This window comes from Salmo salar, chromosome ssa15 (genome assembly GCF_905237065.1).
Source record: "Salmo salar chromosome ssa15, Ssal_v3.1, whole genome shotgun sequence".
In the NCBI taxonomy this organism is placed as follows: domain Eukaryota; kingdom Metazoa; phylum Chordata; class Actinopteri; order Salmoniformes; family Salmonidae; genus Salmo; species Salmo salar.
The window spans coordinates 53,419,845-53,431,926 of record NC_059456.1 but is presented as its reverse complement, the minus strand read 5'-3'; the positions used below and the strand labels follow the sequence as shown (position 1 = coordinate 53,431,926).

Genomic DNA, 12,082 nt, shown 5'->3' with positions numbered 1-12,082 from the left:
GACAATTGGCTGATGCTAACATGTGGGTACTATGCTATGCTTGCCTTGTTTGGCCCAATGTGTGTGCGCATTTTAACGAGAATGTTTTGTTCTCCGAGAAGGCATGATGAAATTATTGGATGTTTTGGGTGCTGGTGGGTTGTGGTAGTGTTGGTGGTGATGTGTGTGTGTGTGTGTGTGTGTGTGTGTGTGCGTGTGCGTGTGCGCGTGTGCGAGAGAGAGAGAGAGAGAGTACGGTGGCGCAAACGTTTGTCAGACAGACAGAGCATCCTCAGTCCACAAGGACAGCTGGGGGTCTCTGGTCTGCTTTAAGAGCGCTGGGCGTACAGGGCGGCGCTCATTTTTTAAATTCACCTCGCTGTGTAAAGAGCGTGTAACGACTCCAACGAAAACCCAAGGACTTATCGTCTAACCAAAAACAACCTTCTCTCTTTCCTGTCGTGCTCTGTTCAGGTATTGGACAGAATAATTGAGAAGAATCCAACACTTGAGGACTCAACTAAAAGGGTATTTTTCTACGACTTTCTGTTTTCAAAATTCTCTCCAACTTTGCCCTTCGATCGGAGGCTAGAATGATGTCTTATCTGAAGCAGCCACCTTATACAGTCAACGGCCTGAGTTTGTCTGCTTCCGGGATGGACCTACTTCATCCGTCTGTCGGCTATCCAGGTGAGGGCATGGAATACTTCACATCTCTTACAAATAACCATTAAATAGTAAAACAACGTGAAATGGCTTATTGCATAGCTTGTCTTTGTGAAATGTCTTGTCTATTTCGAAATTATGATCGATAAGCTAAAACAGGCTAAATAAAATAAACCAATGTATAATTAGATTTTTTTTAATCATTGGTCTTAAATCAATAATTTCGACTGGCTTTATAAACATTATAATTTTGCTTAGACCTATAGTGAATGATCTAAACTATCAGGGGATCATAACTAATTTTCTGATGTTCTTTGTGGGTGTAAATGTAAATGATTACTAGCGATGGTCCTAAACAAACAAGAGTAATGTCTTGTAAAACGTATGCAAATTAGGTCTGATCAAAGGAAAAATATTCCCTGTCTGAAATTTCTTCTAAAGTCATAACATGTTTTGTATTTGTAGTCTTATAATGAATGTTTACTTTTCCTCATACAGCCACCCCTCGTAAACAGAGGCGCGAGAGGACGACCTTTACGCGTGCTCAGCTGGACATTCTGGAGAACTTGTTCGCCAAGACGCGCTACCCAGACATCTTCATGCGCGAGGAGGTGGCCCTGAAGATCAACCTACCCGAATCTCGTGTTCAGGTACGTTCCTGGGCCTTTGCGTAAACACATGCGTCCATCCAGAATCCGAGAGAAGGCCACTCACACAGCTCATTAATTTGGGCTTGAGAAGTCAAGCACCCAGACGCCAGTGTCTTCTCCACTCTATTAATTTGATTGAGTGTTCATCTCCCAGTGAATAGGCCTACCAGTCTTTTCTTTTGCATCCACTGTATAGATAGATGACTGTATTACAATAAAACATGAAGGAAACGCTATAACACATTGTTTTATGTTCATATTTATCCTTTTTTCAGGTATGGTTTAAAAACCGAAGGGCGAAGTGTCGCCAGCAGGCACAGCAGTCACAGAGCGGCGCACAGAGCAAGACCAGACCCGTCAAGAAGAAAAGTTCCCCCATCAGAGAAGCCAGCTCCGAGAGCGGTGCCAGCGGCCAGTTCACACCGCCCCCCAGCACCACAATTCCGGCCGTGAGCAGCAGCAGTGCCCCGGTGTCCATCTGGAGCCCGGCCTCCATCTCTCCTCTCTCTGACCCACTCTCTACCTCTTCCTCCTCTTGTATGCAACGGTCGTACCCGATGACCTACACCCAGGCGTCCGGATACAGCCAAGGCTACACCGGATCCTCATCGTATTTCAGCGGGATGGACTGCGGGTCTTACTTGGCGCCTATGCACCACCAGCTCTCCACGGCGGGCTCCACAATGAGCCCCATGGGCAGCAACGGGGTATCCAGCCACCTGAGCCCGGCTTCTTCCCTCTCCACGCAGGGGTATGGGGCAGCGGGACTGGGCTTCAGCGGTCCCACAGACTGCCTGGATTACAAAGACCAGGCCGCAGCCTGGAAACTCAACTTCAACGCTGATTGTTTGGATTACAAAGACCAGTCGTCGTGGAAATTTCAGGTGTTGTGAGAAGAATGAGTGAATTACATTATCTTTTCACAATGTGGTCAGTCAATCCGGTGGGCCCAGGTTGGCAGTGAATGAGTCGCCGAAAGGGAACGTTTTCCAACGGCTGGGCCTTAGTGTCTGTCAAACTATTACCCCCAGCAGCAGCAGTGGGAGAGGAGGGGAGCTGCCGCTCTGTCTGTCTGACTGCGTCACACCTGTTGGGTTAACTTATTGAAAATTCAGAGTGAACTCTGTTTAACTTTGATCAAGGACATGGAACAAAATTGTTACCCAAGAAGAAAATGATCAAGAGAAGTTCCAAACCTTGGTTAAGCGCGTGGAATTGGTCAGCTTTCCATAAGCTTCTTACGACTCCCCGACCCTCTCCTCTTGGTTGGCAAGCTAAAGGGGCCCTTTGATCAAAGCATTGTGCGTGCGTGCGTATGTGTGTGTGTACCCGCACATCTATGTGCGCGCGCCTTTGAGGCGAACCTGGATGCACTATTTAATTTATGAAAAATGCTTATAAGGCACTAGGTCCAAGAGACAATCAACCAGTATTCGTGTGCTCATAAATGTCCCACTACGGTGTTTTTCATTTTCTCTATCTTTGTTAGTTTTTTGAGACTGTGATTCCTTGTATGCAATTCTGAATTTCCCATCTGCGATCACCCAGCTGTGAATGGATTTAAAAAAAAAAAAAAAAATGTCCAAGTGTTTGAAATGATAAGTTATTATGATGAAATATTAGTTGAAATATGGAGTTCTCAAACAGTGTGAGTGGCGGAGTCAATGAACAGCAACGTTGCCTGAAACATCAGTGTCCATCAATGACCAAATACAGCTCAAGGTTGTTATGCCAAACTGCCAAGCACACAAATAAAGAACGTTTGAACTGATCCCGTGTCGCCTGTTTAACTTCATAAATACATGTACATGTTTTAAGCCTCGATGTTGTTACTTTTTCTGTCAAGGCAACATTCGAGTTTTAGTGAAAATAATGCATATTACGTAAAACATGATGCATATTTCAACAATGTTATTTTAATTCAAACCAAGCATATTTTCGGAACACACACACACACAAACACACACACACACACACACACACACACACACACTTTAAAGTGTCAGTAGCAGGAATGTGCAGTATGGGAAAGCTATGCTAATCCCGTTTTCCGGGAGGATAATCCCACATTTCACTGACGGGCCTGGTTTGGTTCAGAGGGCAGCTAACCACTGTCCAGTTCACACGGAACGGCTTTCCAAGAAGCCCCTAATCACTAACCAACATTCACATTCCCACTAAATTGTCTGCTAAAAAGGACTACGTTTTTAAAGCTTTGCAAAAGTCCCGCCTTGGATGTCAGCAAATCAGGCGAGGAAAACGCACATTTTCCCAACTGGAAATAGGCCTTATGTGTTTGTCAGAATTGTAGCTATTACATTCACCACATATTCTAATAATAATAATAATAATAATGCAGTATAAAAACACTTCAAGCTATTAGGCCTAGATTTTCATATTAGACACGTCCTGTTAAAATCAAACTCAGACGGGCATTTTATTATTGGTTATAAAAACGAAAGGAAAGTGTCCTCTTGGCTAAGGTCTTTCAGAAGGGAGGAGAAAACACAGTATAAGCCATGCATTCTGGAGTTGTATGACCCATGTCAATGTCACTCTATACTGTTGCTGGTTTGAAATGTTTTGTTGTCAGTTTTGAACTTGAATTGGCACCAATTGACGGGGCAATTATCTTTTCCACGAGGTTAGATTGGTGGCGTTAGCAGCTTGAGAAAAAACAAGATATGAGAGAAATACGAGAACATATTTTCTGCTGCAATTATTATGTATTTTTTTAGAAAAGGGAAATTGACCTTTTTTACATTATTTTTGTAGATAACTATAAAATCTCAATGTAGGCCTACAACGGGGATCCAATGTGTTATTGGTCTAAATCCACAAATGGACAGAAGAAAAAACGAATTAGTCTATAATCATAGCATGCAAAGGTCAGTAAAAAGGCAACACCAACCAAGGTATCGATTTCACAGCATTATTTCTGCATGAACACGCCATGATGATAGATCAATATATTGTAGAATTAACAAAATGAGTATATGCCTATCAAACGGGAAATACTCATTGAAATGCATTTCAATTCAATCCAAAGCATCAGATGTATTGCACATCCAGGACATATGTGCGTTTACACAGGATGCTTGTGCTGTCATGACTTGTTGAAGCCAATTAGCTACTTGTTGAAAGCAGGAGAGACAATGCAGTCAACATCAATCAATACCAATAGGCCTAATCAATGGCCCACGTCTGTTGATCAAATTGTCTGCACTGCGTCTAGAAAATTCCATACTAGTTTAGTATTGTAGAAGGTGTCAGGGTGCCAGGTGGATTGTTTATGTGGAAGATTGGTCATTTGAGAAATATTCCAAAATGATTAATATTGTCAGGTGCTGCTGAGATGATTAAATGTTAGACTAACACCTATTTATGAGTCACTCAATCAGGAAATGTAGGCTATCCAAACGAAAAATGTCTAGTCCAGCAAGTTAGAATTTCAACTGAACGTTGAACTTTGGTGAGACTACTGTCAAGATTAGTAGACAGCAGAATGAACAGCTTTGATTATAATGAAAAAGGATCAAACTAATTGTCAACGCTATAATTAATAATTCTAATTATTGTAGAATTATTCTAATAGAATGATCAATCTTTTTTGTTGTTGTCATGTTACCATATGTTTTTGCAGCAATCCATTTGGCTAGGCTTCCTATATCCGAAAAAATATTAAAAACCATATGTCAACAATGAAACAATATCAACAATACATCTCAGAAATAACATCGGATTTATTTGATGTTTTAAAAGCGTGTAGCTAAGCTAGCAAGTCACTTCCTTTGACCAGGCCAGGAGCCCAGGAAGAGGGACCTATTCCCGGCAAAATGCCATTCCTAGGCTTTCGGTTTTAATTAAGCTCCACGCGGCATGAATGGACATATGGCTCCGGCAGACGCTTCATTAATCCCCTCATCGCATTTGTGGATGGTAATAAAGGGCCTCGCACTCAAGAGTTATAAAACCCTGCCTTGGCCCTGGTCACTGCTGCGGAGTGAGGACCTGGCCCTCGTTTCCCAGGGCCTTCGTACCGTTAAGATAATTGTTAGAACCATATTACAATGTATCTTCAGTAGCCGATCTGTTTCCCAGAGCCTTTTTACTCACGTTGCTCTTAACCTTTGCACGTCTACGAGAGATCCACAACCAAATTGCATTGTTAGATGTGTCGCCCTTCCGCGTCACTTTATTCACAAAAGAGGTCTGCTAAACATAGAATCAAGATGTTTAGGCTAGGTATGTCTCCGACCGCAGATATCAGAACGAAGTTGACTACAAATACAAAGTTGCGATTTGCAATTGTTACAAATAAGTGAATGATAAAACGACGCTTCAAATTAAAGCCGAGATAACATTAAAGATAAATCGGCTACATGGGCCTATAAGTGTACAAAACATTAGGAACACCTGCTCTTTCCATGACAGACTGACCAGGTGAATCCGGATGAAAGCTATGTATAAAAGAACAAGGCGAGACCCAAGTGTAGACACAGGAGGCAGATGGTAGAGCTCCGATATTTATTATAACAAAGGGAGGCAAAATGCAGGTCAGGGACAGGCGAGAGTTCATAAACCAGGTCAGAGACCAAACAGTACCAGACACTAGGCAATCGCAAGGTCAGGCCAGGCAGGGGTCAGAAACCAGATCTGAGTCCAAAAACAGTACAAGGGGATAGGCAGGCTGGTATTCAGAACAGGTAGAGTGGTCAGGCAGGCGGGTTCAGAGTCAGGACACGCAAGGATCGAAACCAGGAGGACAAGGCGCAAGGAAAACCACTGGTTGACTTGGCAAACAAGACGAACTGGCACAGAGAGACAGGAAACACAGGGATATATACACCGGGATGATAAGCGACACCTGGAGGGGGTGGAGACAATCACAAGGACAGGTGAACCAGATCAGGGTGTGACACTATGATCCTTTATTACATCCACTTCAATCAGTGTAGATGAAGTGGGGGGCAACCTGGTCTCAGAGCATTTTATATAATTCTGTAGGCTATGTAAATCCGAGACACTCCATTTAGTATGATATCATACGTTTCATATGGTATGTATTCATTTGTGAATGTCCATCACCCATTTTGTATGATATGTTACAAATTACAATTTGTATTATATTTTACATATTTGCAAAACGTAAAATATGATTGAAATATACAGTACCAGTCAAAAGTTTGGACACACCTACTCATTTTTCTATATTTTCAAACAATTTTACATTGTAGAATAATAGTGAAGACATCAAAACTATGAAATAACACATACGGAATCCTGTAGTAACCAAAAAAAAATGAAACAAAAAAAATATTTTGTATATTTGGGGTTCTTCAAAGTAGCCACACTTTGCCTTGATGACAGTTTTGCACACTCTTGGCATTCTCTCAACCAGCTTCACCTGGAATGTATTTCAATTAACCTCCCTGGGCAAGCGTTCCACCTAGTCAACAGCCAGTGGAATCGCGTGGCGCGAAATACAAATACCTCATAAATGCTATAACTTCAATTTCTCAAACATATGACTATTTTACACCATTTTAAAGACAAGACTCTCGTTAATCTAACCACATTGTCCGATTTCAAAAAGGCATTACAGCGAAAGCAAAACATTAGATTATGTCAGGAGAGTACCCTGCCAAAAATAATCACACAGACATTTTCAAAGCAAGCATATATGTCACAAAAACCAAAACCACAGCTAAATGCATCACTAACCTTTGATGATCTTCATCAGATGACACTCCTAGGACATTATGTTATACAATACGTGCATGATTTGTTCAATCAAGTTCATATTTATATCAAAAAACAGCTTTTTACATTAGCATGTGATGTTCAGAACTAGCATACCCACCGCAAACTTCCGGTGAATTTACTTAATTACTCATGATTAACGTTCACAAAATACATAACAATTATTTTAAGAATTATAGATACAGAACTCCTTTATGCAATCGCGGTGTCAGATTTTAAAATAGCTTTTCGGCGAAAGCACATTTTGCAATATTCTGAGTATATAGCCCGGCAATCACGGCTAGCTAATTTGACACCCACCAAGTTTGGCCCTCACCAAACTCAGATTTACTATAAGAAAAATTGGATTACCTTTGCTGTTCTTTGTCAGAATGCACTCCCAGGACATCTACTTCAACAACAAATGTTGTTTTGGTTCCAAATAATCCATAGTTATATCCAAATACCACCGTTTTGTTCATGCGTTCAGGTAACTATCCGAAGGGTGACACGCGAGCGCATTTCGTGACAAAAAAATGCAAAATATTCCATTACCGTACTTTGAAGCATGTCAAACACTGTTTAAAATCAATTTATATGCTATTTTTCTCGTAAAATAGCGATAATATTCCAACCGGGCGACGTTGTATTCATTCAAAGGCTGAAAGAAAAACATGGAGAATTCTCATGAACGCGCATCGCCAGTGTCACTGTCCTCAGCCTGACCAGTAACAAACAGAGCTGCTGTACTTAGCCCCGAGACTGCAGACACCCCATTACACTTTCTGGCGCCTTCTGAGAGCCAATGGAAGCCTTAGAAAATGTCACGTTACAGCAGAGATGCTGTATTTTCGATAGAGATGCCACAGAAGGAGAACAAATTGTCAGACAGGGCACTTCCGGTATGGAATGTTCTCAGGTTTTGGCCTGCCATATGTGTTCTGTTATACTCACAGACACCATTCAAACTGTTTTAGAAACTTTAGAGTGTTTTCTATCCAAATCTACTAATTATATGCATATTATCGTTTCTGGGCAAGAGTAGTAACCAGTTTAAATCGGGTACGTTTTTTATCTGGCCGTGCAAATACTGCCCCCTAGCCCCAACAGGTTAACAGGTGGGCCTTGTTAAAAGTTAATTTGTGGAATTTCTTTCCTTCTTAATACGTTTGAGCCAATCAGCTGGGCTGTAACAAGGTAGGGGGGGGGGGTATACAGAAGATAGCCCTATTTGGTAAAATGCAAAGTCCATAATATGGCAAGAATAGCTCACACAGGCAAAGAGAAATGACAGTCCATTGTTACATTAAGACATGAAGGTCAGTCAATGCAGAACATTTCAAGAACTTTGAAAGTTTCTTCAAGTGCAGTCGCAAAAACACCTCCAGGCTGTGTAAGGGTTATTTCACCAAGAAGGAGAGTGATAGAGTGATGGAGTGCTGCATCAGATGACCTGGCTTCCACAATCACCCGACCTAAACCCAATAGAGATGGTTTGGGATGAGGTGGACTGCAGAGTGAAGGAAAAGCAACCAACAAGTGCTCAGCATATGTGGGAACTCCTTCAAGACTTTTGGAAAAGCATTCCAGGTGAAGCTGGTTGAGAGAATGCCAAGAGTGTGCAAAGCTGTCATCAAGGCAAAGGGTGGCTACTTTGAAGAATCTCAAATATAAAATATATTTGATTTGTTTAACACTTTTTTGGTTACTACATGATTCCATATGTGTTATTTCGTAGTTTTGATGTCGTCACTATTATTCTACAATGTAGAACATAGTAAAATAAAGGAAAACCCTTGAATGAGTGTATCCAAACTTTTGACTGATACTGTATATTGAAATCATGTTTTATTTTGTCACTAGGCTACTGTCTATAATTTTTGCTTCAATATGTTTATTGTTGTGTGACAAGATGTGCGCATTGATGTGCCCAATCTGTGATTTAGTGCATTATTATTGGGTAAGCATAATAAACTGCCTGAATATTTGCAGCCATATGTGGTAATACAGTATCTCTCTAGGAGCTGATCCATCGTCAGTATTGTGGAATAATTCTAACAGTAAGATTTCAATGGAGAATACTGATCTGAGAGCAGTGTTGCATTTCTTTCAATTCTATAAGGACACAAGGCCAGACCCAGATGCAGACATGGGAGGCAGATGGTTTGAGACTTTGTTATTTATTATATTCCAAAAGGGTCGGCAAGAGAATGGTCGTGGACAGGCAAAAGGTCACAACCAGTTCAGAGTCCAGGAGGTACAGTGTGGCAGGCAGGCTCGAGGTCTGGTCAGGCAGGCAGGTACAGAGTCCAGAAACAGGCAAGGGTCAAAACCAGGAGGACTAACAAAAGAGAATAGATAAGGCAGGAGCACGGGGAAAACCACGCTGGTTGACTTGAGCGGACAAGATGAACTGGCACAGAGAGACAGGAAACACAGGGATAAGTACACCGGGGATAATAAGCGACACCTGGAGGTGGTGGAGACAATCACAAGGACAGGTGAAACAGATCAAGGAGTGACAGATTCTGTCAGTAGCAATACATGGTCTAACCAACGACGCACTTAGCTAACGTTCTCTCTTACGTGCTTGTTTGGGAAACACTCATGAATAACGATGCAACTGGTACAATCATTGTAATGCTTAAATTACATCCCAACTGGGAAACGAGGCCCAACTCTCTTGGCTGGCCCAACGGACCTTGAAGCAAAATAGGGCTTCCCCTCAGCGACATCAGGCAGCCAGGCACTTAGCCGCGCGCCCAGGGAATTTTACATGCATTGCAATGAAAGAAAATAGGCTATGATAGGAAGCTTGCATAAGTGCCACCACCCCAGGAAATGTCAACACTTTTATGGGTTTTGTGACTTTGAGCATTTTTTCATGGTTTGACAATAAAAATGTGAAAAAATCTCAAAGTTCTTATATTTTTCGATTTTCTGCTGCAGTGATATTCATCCATGCAGTAAAAAAAAGGCTACTATGGTTTAGGAATATTTTGACATTTGATATCGGAGTTGGGAAAAGTAGTAGCCTAGTTTCTCCCATGTGAGCTATCAATATTAAATCATTCATTGATAATCAATGATATCGTCAGCATTTAGTTTGTATAGCCCAGCCCACCCCCCCACCCCCATAAGCCATAATATTGTAACATCATTTATAATTAGAAATCTAACAGTTCCCATTCATGCAGCAAACGCAGGTGTCTACAATAACACTGTTAAAACATGTATACAAGTGTTTTATATAGAATAGAACCTCTTTAAAAAAATAAAGGAACAGCCTTGTTGTTTGTGAGAACTAAACTAAAGACTATTGTGTATTGTTATGCAGAAGCATGTTGTCCTACATTCCCAGGGATACAGGCAGTGACAGCATCACATCAACATACATAATTCATCTACATCAACAAACATGGAGTCTAATTTGACTTCATGAAACAATAGTGTCTCTGTGTTGTATAAGGGACGTACCATTTGACGGTTGGGGAATATGGTAAATGGTTAATAACCATGATACAGGCAACACACACACACGCACACACACACACACACACCCACACACACACACACACGCACGCACGCACGCACGCACACGCACGCACACACGCACACACGCACGCACGCACACACACGCACACACACACACGCACACACAGACGCACGCACACGCACACACTTATGAGATTCAATGCATATTTTAATGTGGTGTTTTAATGTGACAGAATGTAACGTGATGCTTTAATAAGACAAAGTGCAAAATAGGGAACATTAGGAGAAAAACAGCGACTGCACAAAACAGTGAAGAATAGGTTAGGTTGGTTATAATTAATGGTGAAGGAAATGCCTTTTACATTACACATTCATCGATGAAGTATCTTAATATGTGTGACATAACAAGGTACTATGCATTATCTGTAGTATAAGAGACTGATCAATAGTCATATTTGAGTGTGACATGCCTGAAACTACAATTCCATGGCCCCATAACAAAGTTCAACCAATAGGTAGGATAGGCTATACACACAAAACCCACTCATAGTTTGGTTTGATTGGCACTACAGTGGAGTTCCTCAGTCACGTTTTCTCTCTTGACTGTGACTTGGTTCTGATCCATTACTGTAAATGGAATATTGCTGCACATTCTGTAAGGGTCTGAGAGTTCCAAAATGCACTTCCTCAGTGCAGTTCCAATTATAGCAGTGTACACCTTCTGTTGGTGATATTTCAGGCAACCTAGAGCCAACCATAATCAGGGGTTGTTCAAGGATGCACGTGTGACCATTCTCATGTCATACTTATCTTAGGTGTAAAAAAGGAAAACAATATTTTATGTCAAACTGATGCTTGTTTTCAATAAGCCTTTGTGTTTGTCTGTGGTGATTTTGGTGACACTTTTTACATGAGAGAAGGAATATTCTAACCTTAGAGAATAGATTTTCTTGCAAATGTAATAAAATGTCTTTCTCTCAATTCTTAGAAAACGTTATGGTAATCTGTACATAAATCTCCCCAATAACAATTAACTTTATATAAGTAAATAGTGTATAAGTGTAGATAGTTATGACTGTAAATTGTAATGACTTTTTAGTTGTTTGAGTTTAGAATTAGGTTTGCATGGCTTTTTTAACCATATTGATGGTTACAAATGTCATCCAAATATATCAACATTGTCTTCTTTATTCCAGAGAGAAAAAAACTCACAAAGCTGAAAGCTGATTACAGGTTTTTAATATTCTGACATATGTAAAAAAAAAAATATATTTAAAAAAAGACATTTGAGTATCAGAAGGGCTTTCTGCATGTTAATGCCTAGTTATTTTTTCAAATGCAGCGTCCATTTAGCTTGGAGACCTTTCAACGTGGATTATACAGACAGACTGCAGTACAGCCAGCCAACAAAACACCCGTCTTTATACCAACGCACCATTAGTATTAAAAAAAAAATCTCAAATCTCCTTAAGAGGAAAATGGAGATGCTCTAATAACAGATTACATGCATCTAATGGCACAATTTGCAAGCCTTTATAAGCTTTTCGTGA

General features: G+C 40.9%; 1 protein-coding gene across 1 annotated transcript; it reads left to right on the top strand.

The window, feature by feature from the left end:
- The first annotated feature begins 256 nt into the window (after positions 1-256).
- LOC106571577 (homeobox protein OTX2) lies at positions 257-3,066 on the top strand. Its single transcript, XM_014144803.2, has 3 exons — positions 257-669; positions 1,144-1,295; positions 1,571-3,066. The coding sequence occupies exons 1-3, from the start codon at positions 573-575 to the stop codon at positions 2,186-2,188; spliced, it is 867 nt and encodes a 288-aa protein (XP_014000278.1). The 5' UTR covers positions 257-572; the 3' UTR covers positions 2,189-3,066.
- The last annotated feature ends 9,016 nt before the right edge of the window (positions 3,067-12,082 follow it).

Bases quoted from the DNA above. Each gene is read 5' to 3' on its own strand.
- LOC106571577 (XM_014144803.2), top strand. From the start codon at position 573: ATGATGTCTTATCTGAAGCAGCCACCTTATACAGTCAACGGCCTGAGT. The intron at 670-1,143 runs GTGAGGGCATGG...TTCCTCATACAG, and splicing joins TCCGTCTGTCGGCTATCCAG to CCACCCCTCGTAAACAGAGG. The intron at 1,296-1,570 runs GTACGTTCCTGG...TCCTTTTTTCAG, and splicing joins TACCCGAATCTCGTGTTCAG to GTATGGTTTAAAAACCGAAG.